The sequence below is a fragment of the Sinocyclocheilus grahami genome, unplaced genomic scaffold (assembly GCF_001515645.1).
Source record: "Sinocyclocheilus grahami isolate Dianchi unplaced genomic scaffold, SAMN03320097.WGS_v1.1 scaffold416.1, whole genome shotgun sequence".
Classification (NCBI taxonomy): Eukaryota; Metazoa; Chordata; class Actinopteri; order Cypriniformes; family Cyprinidae; genus Sinocyclocheilus; species Sinocyclocheilus grahami.
In genome coordinates this window covers 273,559-287,811 of record NW_015505595.1, presented here as the reverse complement: position 1 = coordinate 287,811, position 14,253 = coordinate 273,559, and the positions used below count along the sequence as shown (strand labels likewise).

General features: G+C 39.3%; 1 protein-coding gene across 1 annotated transcript in view; it reads left to right on the top strand.

Moving 5' to 3' along the window:
- Positions 1–13,147, top strand: part of LOC107551135 (myosin-binding protein C, fast-type-like) — a 31,584-nt gene extending 18,437 nt beyond the window's left edge. Inside the window, exons 4-23 of the mRNA XM_016232638.1 lie at positions 1,638–1,652; positions 2,164–2,247; positions 3,246–3,394; positions 3,473–3,590; positions 3,982–4,030; positions 5,100–5,156; positions 5,594–5,766; positions 5,951–6,083; positions 6,237–6,361; positions 6,761–6,866; positions 7,650–7,810; positions 7,950–8,159; positions 8,263–8,370; positions 9,284–9,372; positions 9,488–9,683; positions 11,107–11,246; positions 11,845–12,004; positions 12,139–12,275; positions 12,389–12,575; positions 12,890–13,147. Coding sequence (XP_016088124.1) covers positions 1,638–1,652; positions 2,164–2,247; positions 3,246–3,394; positions 3,473–3,590; positions 3,982–4,030; positions 5,100–5,156; positions 5,594–5,766; positions 5,951–6,083; positions 6,237–6,361; positions 6,761–6,866; positions 7,650–7,810; positions 7,950–8,159; positions 8,263–8,370; positions 9,284–9,372; positions 9,488–9,683; positions 11,107–11,246; positions 11,845–12,004; positions 12,139–12,275; positions 12,389–12,575; positions 12,890–12,921 — 2,429 coding nt within the window. The 3' untranslated portion in view covers positions 12,922–13,147. The remainder of the gene's footprint in view (positions 1–1,637; positions 1,653–2,163; positions 2,248–3,245; positions 3,395–3,472; positions 3,591–3,981; positions 4,031–5,099; positions 5,157–5,593; positions 5,767–5,950; positions 6,084–6,236; positions 6,362–6,760; positions 6,867–7,649; positions 7,811–7,949; positions 8,160–8,262; positions 8,371–9,283; positions 9,373–9,487; positions 9,684–11,106; positions 11,247–11,844; positions 12,005–12,138; positions 12,276–12,388; positions 12,576–12,889) is intronic.
- The last annotated feature ends 1,106 nt before the right edge of the window (positions 13,148–14,253 follow it).

Below are 14,253 nucleotides of genomic sequence, written 5' to 3'. Positions count from 1 at the left end.
AAAGAGATATTCTTTATAAAAGTTAAGAGTCAACCACGCCTACCTAAAACAGCTCGTTCTAACACGCCCCCACATGTCTACGTCACGATGTGGGAAGATTTGCATAACGCCGCCCAAATGTTCACGCAAAGAAAGAAGGCGTAACATTTATTCTCGCTGTAGTATTGTTGTTGCTGCCGCCGCCATGTTGTGAAGGTGCTGTGTGTTTCGTTGTGAAAGCGAAACTACTTTGTTTGGCCTTCCAAAAGAGGACGATATCCGCTTCACCATACCTAGAGCTTATCCTTGCTGGTTGCTGAGGAAATACATCAACTTCGCGCTGTGGCTCGCCAGATCGGCTTTCACCGTGGACGAAGCGGAGTCCAGCCCAGGGGTCATCACATGTGGATGCCGCAAGCCCGCCGGACGCTCCTTCATCAAATCCACCGGCCGCACCGTTCTCAAGCTCGCCGCCCGCTGCTTACTCAAGCTGGCCTCCGCTCACTCTAGTCCACTGGCCGTTCCTCACTCTAGGCCTCCGGCCGCCGCTCACTCAAGCCCGCTGTGTGTGACGCTGTGTGTTTCGTTGTGAAAGTGAAACTACTTTGTTTGGTCTTCCAAAAGAGGACACGACTAGAAATCAGTGGTTAAGTTGTATTTACAACACTGTTCCAGAACAGTTCAACCCATATATTCAGATGTGTGCAGCACAATTTATGGAGGACTGTTTCCTGAACCTGGAAGAGTAGACTACAATGCCGGCTGTTCTGACTCACAGACTGTTAGTACGTTTTTTATATTTAGGAATTTGCCTCTGACGATTCAAATGCGAGTTTTGAGCAGTGTAGAGTAGGTCTTGTTGTTTGTCATTTCTCTGATCACAAATGCAGACATGGTTTTATTCAACGTGTAAAAAGACAGTATAAGTCATTATAATCAGTAATTATGTCCTCACTGGATGCAACAAATGCCTCGTTTATAATGGGTTTTAATGTTTTTGTCTCGTCGCTCCGGCCGGACATGGCATCACAATATGGTAAGGGGCGTAACATTTCCATCTCACGCTTGAGGTATTTGGCCAATCACAGCGCACTGGATAGCTGGCTAATCAGAGCACACCTCGCTTTTCAGACCGATGAGCTTTGTAAAAATCTATGCATTTCAGAAAGGCGGGGCATAGAGGAGAAACAATAATGTACAGTATGTGGAAAATAATGTGTTTTTTGAACCTTAAACTGCATAAACCCATTTCATTACACCAAATACACAAAATAATGTTCCTTTTAGCAGCATCATATGACACCTTTAAATAATCAACCATCAAAGCCATCCATTTAACTAAATTTTAACCAGCATCAACCAAAAAAACCCACCCACCCATCAGTACCACTATGATTATAATGGTTTGCAGGACACTGAAGTTGATTGGTATTGACTGTATAGTGAAGAATATAACTTAATTACCGGCTACGCACTTTCTTCATTCTGAAAAACTGAAGGACGTCAGTTTCTACATTTATGTGTGTTAGTATGTAGGCCTACAGTATGTGTGTACATGAATGCCTCCTAAAAGGTCTCAAAAGAGCCATAATGTCATGCCATATATAACTTCCTAATGGTTTCCTTCAATCTGTTTTCTCTCTTTTTCTTTGATACAGAATTGCCTGAGGATGGTAAGACACACAAATCCTTTAGCATGTATTGTCAATGACATATACATGAAAAAAAAAGTATCTGTCATGCAAAAGGAAATTGTGTACGTGTCTTTCACATCCCAGTGCAGATCCTAAAGTGTTAGTTCACACAAAAAAGAAAATTCTGTCATCATTTACTCAGAAAATAACTTTGCTCCACAGAGAATAGAAAGTAATATTAGTTTGGAAAGACATGAGGGTGAACAAAAAATGACAGAAGTTTTATTTTTGGGTGAACAATCAGTTTATGGATCTGGAAGGGTTGAAAGGTCAATAGTCAATAATTGTGTTTCATTAGATGGTGCTAAATGTTTTAGGAAGCTTTTCCCCAGGCTGCTTAAATGTCAAAATGAATAACAAGTATCATGAATGATTCACTGTTTTCAGCATCTTTTCAGTCCTGGTTGACTATAGCCTTTCTTAGTGTCCATTAACGTGGGCTTTCATCAGTTCATATCAGTTTACATTGTTTCTCTGAATCTGCCGGTAGAACATGTCCCAGGAGAAGAGCCTCAGATGTCTCAGATAAGTGGGCTGCTTGTGGAGAAGCCTCAGAGTGTCACTGCCGTTAAAGGTGAGATTCTGAACTGTCCGTAGCTGCACTGCTGAATTCACTCCAAGATTTGTGTGCTGTACAATTTCTTTCCAGGCTCCTAGTCTGAGCATTAGTGGTGGTTTTTTAGTGACTGCTTCTGCAGGTTCAGTTTTTACGCCAGTAGGTGGTGACTTTCTAATTGAGTCATTTAATTATTCTCTTAGTCAATTAATTTAGAACACATTCATTTAAGAATGATAAAAGTGACTGCATTTATGAATGAGTCACTGAATCATTTACTTAACCATTTCGTTCAAAACACTGATTTGATCAGGAATGAAGCAAGCGCTTGTCATTATGAGTGGGTCATTGATTAATTCATTCAATTGATTTGCTTCAAAGCACTGATTTGTTCAGGAATGAAACAAGCAAATTTAGTCATAAACAAATCATAAACACAAGTTAATTCTGGAAACAAACGCTATTATTGTGTGTTGCTCAGAAACGTGCAACAGTTTTAACTTCGTATGGAAATAATTCCATTGATAGAGCAACAATACATAAGGTAACTGGCAACATTGTGACTATAATGTAACTTCTTATTTATTGAACTGTACGTAATCAAAAATATGTTAAATCACTGTGCTCAACCAATGCTTTGTGAGTGTAGATCAATAAAATTTCATTAAAATCATAATGGATTCAAATAGAAAATGCAGGATCCTCACTCACTTGTATATTTCTTAATGATTTATAGATTTGTTTTTTATTATACAAAAAGCATAAATGGATCAGTATGTTCTTTTTGTATAATAAAAAGTCCATAAATCATTCAGAAGTATTTCAGTGAGTGCAGAACCTATTTTTGTTCACTTGAACTGTAAGAATACAAACAATATCAGAAACACAATTCTGCTAAAAAAATAACCTTTATTCAATAGAACTCTTGCTTGTGTGATATTGCTTAATGTATACTCATAAATAATGGTATATCGTAAGTTCAGCGTTATTTATTCATGTCATTTTATTTGTAACAGGGAAAAATGTCACATTTGTGACGAAGGTGGACTCCTCTCAGATGCTGAGGAAGCCAACTATGAAGTGGCTGAAGGGGAAATGGATGGATCTGGGCAGCAAGGCTGGAAAGCACCTGCAGTTCAAAGAAACCTATGATAGGAACACCAAGGTGTGTGAAGAACAGTGTGTTTTATTTGAGATTTGTTCATTACAGATCAGAGTTAACATTTATATTTCTTGATGCCAGATATACACCTATGAGATGACCATTGTTAAGGTTGTGGATGGAGATGCAGGAGGTTATCGCTGTGAGGTCACTTCCAAAGACAAGTGTGACAGCTGCACATTTGACATCTCCGTCGAAGGTAGGACATAATGCAGCAATGGGTGAATTAAAAGAACATTTGACATATTCTGATGTACAAACTCTCGTCTTATCACTGAATCTGGCTAGTAATTAGAGTTTGAAACACCTGATGTACATCATTTATAATGCATATAATGTCGTTTTCAGATGAATAGAGTCAGTTAGCACACACCTGGTATGTGTGTGCGCACACTTTACTGTACTGTAAGTCTAGAGCTGATTCATTATTCAGTAGGTATTTAGCTGATTAGATCCTCTCCTGTTAGTTTCGCAGCACTTAGTAAATCAGCACTACACATTTATTGGCTTTGACGTAATCAGATTTTGGCGCAACTCAAACACTCACACTTTCTCATCATCATCATCATGTATTTCATCTTCTCCTTCAGCTGCTGAAGAGACACAACAAACAAACATTTTGGAGGCGTTCAAACGATCGTAAGTTTGTTTGTGTGTCTGTGTCTCTTACTCATTAGTAACTGATAGATGTTTTGATGTCACATTCAGAGTTGGGGTACTTGGACTCAGGACTCGGGACTCGGACTGCAATTGTGAATGAACTTGGACTTGGACGGACTCGGGTGGACTCGGACTTGGATATTTAGGACGCAGAAATTTTTCAGAGTATAGACGAATCCGCGTCATGTGTAATATAAAATGTAAAAAAGAAGTAGCTACATAAAATTTATATTAAAAGACATTAATAAATGTCTCCCACTTAAACTCAATTGATTAAAAACTAGGACTCGACAAGGTTGACTCGGACCCAACACTGGTCACATTGTTTTAACACACTCCAAAGATGTTTATGGTCTCTGTTTGGAGGAATTTTTATTCATATTGTCAGTGTGACTTTATGTTTAGATGCTGCTGTAGGTGTACATAAAGTAAGTGCTCATGCTCCTCACGTTCATACAAGTAAGATTGTATGATACTCTTGCATATCACTTGAGGGAGCTGTCTGTTGCCAGAAGCTGCTCTTCTGAGCAGTAATGATCTCATGGACCGATTGAGAGATGTTTTTCCTCGTGTCTGAGAGTTTGACTCCAGGTCCAGCTCCGGGAGGTCTCTGTTTAGCCCTAGGACTGAGCCAGGCTCCTTGATCTATTCTTGAGCTCCTCAAACAGTAGAGCATGATGCTGGCAATACCATAGGTTTGTGTCATAGGTTTGACTCCCAGCGATTGCATGAACCAATAAAATGTATATCTTGAATGCAGTGTTAGTCGTTTCAGACGAAACCGTCGCCAAATTCATAACTGTAAATGTCAGTAATATGCTGCATGTATCCTTGATATATATAAAGGTTCCAGTGCATGTTCTTTTGTGCAGTGTAAAGGTTTCATGGATGTTCTTCATGAAACTTTATTTTTAAGAATGTATAACAGTAAGCGTCTGTTATGTGAGTTTATAGAAAGCTATACAGTAAACAGTATTTATTAAAAACATGATGTACTCCTAATTGTTTATTTTCCTTTTTATTTTTAATTACCTTCTGTCATCTGTAGGGGAGATGCAGGAGAGGATGCAGGTGAACTGGATTTCAGTGGTTTACTCAAGAAAAGGTTTGGAAGATGTTCTACCCCCTCCATGTTTTTTCTTCTCACTCTGTTTATTTTATGTGCAGCTGAAGGTCTTGAAAGATTCCCTTTCATCATGCTTCCTTCAAATTGCATACATAGTAATCACTGCCTGATTATAATTAATTGTGTCATTTATTCACTGTAGAAATGTAATATAGGCTTTAACATTAACCCCAGTTCTGTCTGGGGTCTGATAAATTTGGATGAGTCAAATTTCTAAAATATGCATGCATATTTCATGATACAACAGAGCAGCCTCATTAATATCAGCATGCTCGGTTTTGAGTAGGTCATAGAAACTTATTAGTAGAATTTGAAGGAAGCACAACATGACTGTGGTCCCTAGGACTCAACATAAAAACAGTCAATCGCAACCAGATATGAAGATTAACCATATTTTTGGATTCCATGTGCCTCAGAGAGAGGAAGCAGAAGGAGGAGCCTGAGATAGATGTGGATGTGTGGGAGATCCTGAAAAATGCTAAGCCATGTGACTATGAGAAGATCGCCTTTGAGTACGGCATCACTGATCTCAGGGGCCTGCTCAAAAGACTTAAGAAGATGAAGAAGGTGGAGCCCAAAAAGAGCGATGGTGAGACACATGACGGATGTACCAAGTCATAGTTCCTCACACACACACATACTGTACATACATATGAAGGGTTCAAACCCAACCGTAAAATGTAATTTTGTTAATTAACCAAGCAAAATAGATTTGGAATTGGTGGGCGAGTATTGTAATGGACTGAATATGTTAGTGCTGCTTCTGTTTTCAGCTTTCCTAAAGAAGTTGGATCCTGCTTACTCTGTGGAGAAAGGAAAGAAAATACAGCTTAGTGTGGAGCTGGCTGACCCCAACGCTCAAGTCAAATGGCTGAAAAATGGACAGGAGATCAAACCTTCAGCCAAGTATGACCCTTTGTATTTGTGTTTAAAAGCACTGGAACAACTGGTTTTACATAGCACTTGAGAGGTGCACTGGTTGTCATTGATGAATGCTATTGATGGTTGATGCTCGATGCCTTACATGAGGTTTGTGCTGAATTTATCTCTTTCTGTTAGATATATCTTTGAGAGTGTGGGTGGTATCCGTAAGCTCATTATTAACAAGTGCACCCTCGCTGATGATGCCGCGTATGAATGTGTGATTGGAGAGGAGAAGAGTTTCACTGAGGTCTTTGTCCAAGGTACACTGTCGTTATCACCATCTTCATCATCATCATCATCTACATCAATGGCATCATTAGCACATCCCCCTTTTTGTAATTTCATTTGTTCTTTCTGTTTATCTGTCTCTGTCCTGTGTCCTGTCTGCCCCTGAGTGGTAGCCATCTGCCTATTGATTATTTTAAAACTCTGTCTATGCTGTCTGTCCTTACCTTGTTTTTACATGAGCCGTGTTATTTTGAGCCAAGTCTTTGTGTATGTCTCTTGTTTTAATTCTTGTACCTTTATTGTCTTATTTATTCATGGATATGTGGCATTGTAGCTGCCATCAGCCCCAGAAACTCCTCTTTGATGAAAATGTTGTTCATTTTATAGTGTTTGATTGTATTAACCACTTATTGGTGTGTTTATATGAACAGAACCACCTGTCACCATCACTAAGATGTTGGATGACGTCCATGTGGTGGTTGGGGAGAAGGTGGAGTTTGAGGTTGAAGTGTCTGAAGAGGGAGCCAATGTGAAATGGTGAGGTACTGGACCAAGCTGGCAACACTTACCTGGTCAATTGGTCACCAGCTTCTTTAGTTCAGTCAACAGGCCTACAAATAAATTGACAAACTGTACAAATTAAAATGCTGAAAACATCACCAGCTGACTAAATTAATTGCATTACTATCAAGGTCAACATCACTAATTATTGTCATTGAACATTAACAAGCCATTATTAACATTGAATAGGCTAAACGGCAAATTGTCTGACTGCTCTTTTGTTTTCCGTTTATTACCAACAATTGTAGAATACAATGACTCATTTAGCAACTACTATGGTTATGTCAAAACACACAAAAACCTATTAGCCTATAATAAATGCCACATTTAGTTTTAGATTATGCAGTTTTCTCTGTCATTACCTCTCTCTGTTTAACTGAGTAATGTGGCTGAGCACTATCTGCTTTTTTCGACATTTCTGCTCAAGTTCAGACAAGCAGATGGAAAAAAAAATTCCGCTTTGAGGTTTTAAGATATACATTAATTTACATGCTAAATAAATTATAAAAGCTCTAGTAGGATCAATTCTCACAATATAATTACAGTATCATACGTATCTTTCAATGTTGTTTTCTGCTGTATCATCTTTCCATCCTGTTTTTTTCAATGCATGTTCTCTTTGTACTAGTTCCACTCTCTTTCTTATTTTATCTTCAGTAATCTTGGCATGGATTGCCTTCCTCAGTTTCTTATGAACATTATTTCCATCTTTGTCCTTCTCTGTCTCACTCTCCCTCTGTCTCTCTTCATCTCTCTCAGGAAGAAGGATGGAGTGGAACTGAGCCGAGATGGAAAGTATCGCTTTAAGAAAGATGGGACAAAGCACTGGCTCATCATCAACGAGGCAACCGCAGAGGACATTGGGACATACTATGTGTACACTAGTGGGGGGGAGTCCAAGGGAGAGCTGGAAGTGGAAGGTACTTATTTTGATAGAGTAAAATGACAATTCTACCTTCTTAGTCCTTCCACCATTTGGCTGATATTTCAGTAATGTTTCTATATTTTAATATTAATGGACTCATTGCCCTTCTTTCTCTTATTTTTTCTCTATCATAGAGAAGGAACTGGAGGTTTTGCAGAGTATAGCTGATCTGACACTGAAGGCAGCAGAACAGGCTGTCTTCAAGTGTGAAGTGTCAGATGAGAAAGTGACTGGCAAGTGGTTTAAAGATGGGGTGGAGGTCATTCCCAGCGACCGCATCAAAATGACACACATTGGCAGGTATAGCGGTCCACTTACAGCCACCCTTATCGATTCATGCATAAGTAAGCTCACCTCGTCCTTGACCTCACCAATATTGCTCTATGCCAGGACACTAAAACCGATTAGTCATCAAGTATCCATTATGCTCTTTCTTATTGAATGGAGATCTGCCTGTTGGAGAGAAGATGCTGTTCAGGGTGACAGCTGTGAACATCGCTGGTCGTAGCCCTCCGGCTGTGATGGCGCAAGCTGTCACCATTCGGGAGATTGTCGGTGAGACTCGCACACATACATACTTGCACACAAACAACATAAAACATATTCCCAGGAATCAAAAATGGGAGTTTGTGGAGTATCCTGAAATATATCCCAATATATGCATTTAAAATGTGCAGTCTCTGTCTTCCAAAAAATAGGAGAAAATAGGGATAAATATTGCTTAAAACAACACTGGACCTCACTTACTTGCATTGTGTGGACATTTTTCCACATATCTTCTTAAAGGATTAGTTCACTTCCAGAATAAACATTTCTTGACAACTTACTCACTCCCATGTCATCCAAGATGTTCATGTATTTTTTAAGTTGAAAAAAAATTACAGCCTTTCAGGAAAATATTCCAGGATTTTTCTCCATATAATTGACTTCAATGGCGGCCAACAGGTTGAAAGCCCAAATTGCAGATCCCAGCCGAGAAATAAGGGGCTTATCTACTATCTCTCATTTTCAAAAAAAAAACAAAAACAAAAAAGAGATATACTTTTTTACCACAAATGCTCGTCTTGCACTAACTTGACCTTACACATTATGTAGTCACATTGCAAAGGTCATGCATTACGCCCATTAAACCCATTGGCCGCCATTGAAGTCCATTATATGGAGAAAAATCTTGGAATGTTTTCGTCAAAAACTTAATTTCTTTTCGACTGAAATAGAAAGACATGAACATCTTGGATGACATGGAGGTGAGTAAATGATCAGGAAATGTTTATTCTGGAAGTGACAATCCTTTAAGTGGTGAGAGAATTTTCAGATTTGTGTAAACTTTCCCTTTAACTACTCAATGCAGATTTGACACAACACACTTGGCTGTGATGCACTGACCATTAAGTATATAAACACCCCACTGTTGTCATTTTCAGCACGTTTTCTTCTGTCTTTTTCCTCTCTCAATCTCCTCTCTCAGAGCGTCCTAAAATCCGCCTCCCTCGGCAGCTTAGGACTAAGTACATCAAACGAGTGGGTGAGAAGGTCAACCTTGTCATTCCCTTCCAGGTCAGTCATACACGGACATTCTTCTGTAGTACCTCTGTAGTGCTACTTTTCCGTTCAATCGCTGCTCTTCGCAGCACTTCAAATTATCGATTTACACCATGTCAACTGCTATCAGGGCAAACCGCGTCCTGTGGTGACCTGGCTCAAAGATGGTGCACCTCTAGACACCGGGCTGGTGAATATCCGCACAAGTGATGTGGACACTATCCTGTTCATCAGGCAGGCGGCCAGAGAGCACTCTGGCCAGTACACCCTTTCCGTGCAGATTGAGAACATGGAGGACAAAGTCAATCTTGAGATCCAGATTGTAGGTTAGTGTCAACAAAATGATTTGGTTGATGTTTTAATTGGGATATGCACAACAACATAATTTCAAATTCAAGAATTACAGAGGCGTGGGTTGCCTGAATTATTAGTTTGACTAACAAGTCACAAGCATTCACCTGACCTAGGTTGCACACACTTCTTAGGGGGCCTTTACATTAGATGTGTTCTTAGTACTGTGCAACCAATTAGAACAGAATACTGGGATCTTGTGATATGTTTTTTTTTTAAAGAATTTTATATTTTGATAATTTTGTTTTGATAAGAGCATTTGGGCAGAAACAGCAAGCGTGGAACAGGACAACAATTTTTGAACGGGATCGGGATAAGACCTTGAGCCCCCCCAAAGTGTTGTTGTGTGCTATGTTGGAGCACTGCCCACAAGGCTGCGTCTCTATGAAATGTTTTTTCCAACTTGACATGCCATCATAAAAATGCAACGCTTGTGGCAGGATGCTCAAAAAACAGCGGGAGATGTGATGCGATGGTTGAAGACATCCGTCACAATGAGTACGGATGTACTGGCGATGGTTTAATGATAATGTAAAGGTGAATTTAAAGACGCAGAGTGTTTTACCTTGCTAACAGTCTAGAAAATAGTATTAAAAAAAGTTGTGTTTAAGGGTGCTGAAAATGCTGCACATTCATTTGTGGAGATCACTCACATCAACATTATAGACATCACTATATAGTGCCACAAATACAGCGATGACAGAAAATTAAAGGATTAAACCGCACAGTTCAGAAGGTTCATTTCCCTGCGAAGTGAAGTGTGAGTCAGGTTAATTTTTGTTAACCCGTGGAAAGTGTTTGAGGATCACTTTGAAAAGTTACATTGAATTTCCAACTCCTAAACTGTCAGAAAGGTTTCATATTAAACACTTACACTTTCACCAAAATCGAGGATGTCATAGGTCAGTTCGGTTGCAGGGATTATTCTGCGGGGTGTTGTTTGGATTATTCCTGGTGTTGAACGGGATTAGGATAGGATTAGGGGACACTCACTCTGTGTTCCCGCTGGGAGGTAAGCTAATGAGAGTGCAAAAACCCTTCAGATGAGCCAGACAGGCATTTAGTCACAGTTTGCTGCCAGCATCCCAGCAGCCTGCCCAGGATTAATGCCAGCCGCTCCTAGCCGCAAACTCCAACTCTCTCGCTTTCAATCTTTTTTTAGCGTGATCTCACTATCCTTACCTCACGCTCATGTGCTCACCCTCTTTTTTCTCTTCTCCCTCATTTTCTCCCTTTTTCATTTTTATCATTCATCTGCTCACTCACTTGTAGCTTCTTCTCCATTTAGCGCACGTTAATTAGTCTTGTGGTTAAAATTAGGACAGTGTATTGGTGTCAAGCTCTACAGTAATGCCTACAGTCCTTTTTTTTCTTTCCCTTTCCTTCACGTTCTCACAGACAAGCCTGGGCCTCCAATTGCTGTCACTGTAACTGATGTTTGGGGCTTCAATGCTGCTTTGGAGTGGAAGCCTCCAAAAGATAATGGCAACTGTGAAATCACTGGCTATACCATCCAAAAGGCTGACTTAAAAACCAAGGTAAACCAGCAACAGTACCTACTGTATTGGTCAACAGTATGTGAACACTCCTTTATAATTAGCAGGTTAGGCCCCTTTAATCTTAATGTCATTACAGAGGTTTGAGTGTTTTGAGAGGATTGTTTTCTGCTCCTGCACAAAGTGAGCATGAAGAATTAATTGTTCACCGAAGGCATACCACACCTTCTTCAGGTGTGAGAAAACTTGAGTCTAAAACCTACACCAAATATTTCTGGCCGTTATATACTTCAAATAAAACACACCTGAATGGTTGTATGTAGTCTATGTTATGGATAGATAATTAATACCCTATATCTTGAAAAATATTATATATGTAAAATATTACATTTATTGACAGTAACATTTGTGTTCTTATTTTCTATTAAGTTATATATATATATATATTTGTAATTTATTTGAGGTATTTTCAAAAAGAAGTAGCACAGAAAACCTAGCACATCAGCTTTAGGGCATATCATAACCAATAGTGAATAGAGAAAGGTTTGTATCTAGGTTTTGTGCAAGGCCAACAACACCAGATGTTATTTGTGTTTGGCTGTTTAACTACAAATCTGTCTTTCGCTCATTCACCGGTTAGGAGTGGTTCACGGTTCTTGAACACAATCGCAGACCTAGTTGTACCGTGTCTGACCTGGTGATGGGGAACGAGTACACCTTCCGTGTGTTCAGCGAGAACATCTGTGGCATGAGTGATGATGCTGGCATCAGCAAAAACACAGCTGCCATCGCCAAAACAGGTACCTACATACTGGTGGTTTAAAAATTCATCTTGAAACACTGAATGTTGTTTTACATGATGATTATTGCCCAAGTGTCTCTGCTGAAGCGATACTTGTAATGTGCAATCCTTTTTCCATTCTCTTTCTCTTAGGTCTTCAACAAAATCTGAAACCCTACAAGGAAAAAGATATGTGCAGCTCTCCTAAATTCATCACACCTCTCGTGGACAGGTCTGTTATCGCAGGTTACAGCGCTGCCATCAGCTGTGCTGTCCGTGGACACCCGAAAGTAAGTGTTAGTACAGTGCTTGACTATATAAACCTATTCACCCATGCAGTCGCTTCTAAGCCCATTAAGCAACAATGCACTCTCGTTCTCATTCTCTTTTGTTCTCCTCCCAGCCAAAGATTATATGGATGAAAAATAAGATGATTATTGGCGAGGATCCAAAGTATCTCATGCAGAATAACCAGGGTGTGCTGACTTTAAACATCCGTAAACCAAGCTTGTTTGATGGAGGGAAGTATACATGCAGAGCCATCAATGACCTGGGAGAAGATGAAGTGGAGTGCAAGCTGGAGGTTCGAGGTATGGTCAAAAATTTCCATCAGGTCCAGTGTGTAACTCTGACTATGACATAATATTTAGGGATGCACAATATATCTGTACCTTGGATATTTAATTGTGCATGCTCATTTCCTCTATTTGTATTTTTAAATTACATTTGCCTCACTTAATTCTACTCATTAAAAACACTAATAATTTAAAATTACAACACAAAGCCCAAATCTATCATACTGATGCCTAAACTCACTTGTAGCATTTAAAATGACTGATTTTAGTTTGTGGCTAAACCCTCAACCCTCTGTGTTATTTTCTAATGTAATACTGTTTTTCTTAAGTCCTAAAAGAAAAGGAGGAGGTGAAGAAGTGAACAAAGCCATGAAGATACCTTAAAGACGGCTGTCAGATGGCATCATGAGAGTGTCAGAAAAGCAATAAAAAAATAGAATTATTGATTTAGAATGAAATTGTCATTATGCTGTCTCTGCGGTTTTACTGTTGACTCTTTACAAAAAGTACTGTGGTGCTACCATTTAATAACATTGTACTCAGTGAAATCTCTTGCTCCTTTACCATGTAATTCACACACGGTAATTTAAAAAAAAGAAGCATCAAACAACTACACTCTTAAAAATAAAAGTGCTTCACGATGCCATAGAAGAACCTTTTTGTCTAAATGGTTCCATAAAGAACCTTTAACATCTGAAGAACCTCTCTGTTTCACAAAAGGTTCTTTTTTTTTGGCGAAAGAAGGTTCTCCAGATTACAAAAAGGTAAGAAAGAGATGGTTCTTTAAAGAACCTTTGACTGAATGGTTCTTTGTGGAACCAAAAAGGGTTCTTCTATGGCATCGCTTGAAGAACCTTTTGAAGCACCTTTATTTTTAAGAGTGTAGGTGATATAGTAATACCGGTACTGTTGTGTGTGAGTATAATCTGGCTAATATAGCATAATAAAGTAGCTTTTTTTCTTTGACTGTATGTCATGTTAAATAGCTTGAAATAAAAGCACATGAAAATTAAAAAATGTGTTGGTTTCATAGTAAACTTAAAGTGAAAGCCGCCATAGACGTTGTTTATATGTTTGTGAACAAAATTATATCATTCATCCCCTATGTCTGCTAGCTGATCAGGGAGAGTTAGAGAATCAGGGTCTCATTAGCATATCACACTAGAGACTCATTTACGCACCCATCAACACTGCCCCAATTAGCTCTCTCCCACGTCATTACTGAGCAAACGAATTACGGCTAATTTACACACCGGTAAAACAAACACACCAGCGCGGCTCCACTGGGAGAAGCGGCGGCCCGAGGTGCGCTCGAACGGTCCAGGACGGTGCTGCCGAGTCCCTGATCCGTGCGACAGAAGGTGTGCTTGAGAAACTGGCTAAAATTGAGAAAATAGTTATTTTAGCAACATGTAACATGTAATTTTTAAAGTAAATACCGCGTACGTTTTTATACGAGGAGTGAAGCGGAGACCGTTGAATTTGTCAGTTTGTGAACTAACTGAACTGTTGAAGAGTGGGAGACAAACAAAAGCTTCTCGAAGTGACCAGCAGATAGCGCACCTAACTTACTCAACAATAGCTCCAGGACATTCACATGATTACAGCTGTAATGAAGTTAAATTGAACCCTTACTTACATCTGAACCCATATAAATGAATATTTTGCTGACCGTACGTGATTTAAGTTACTT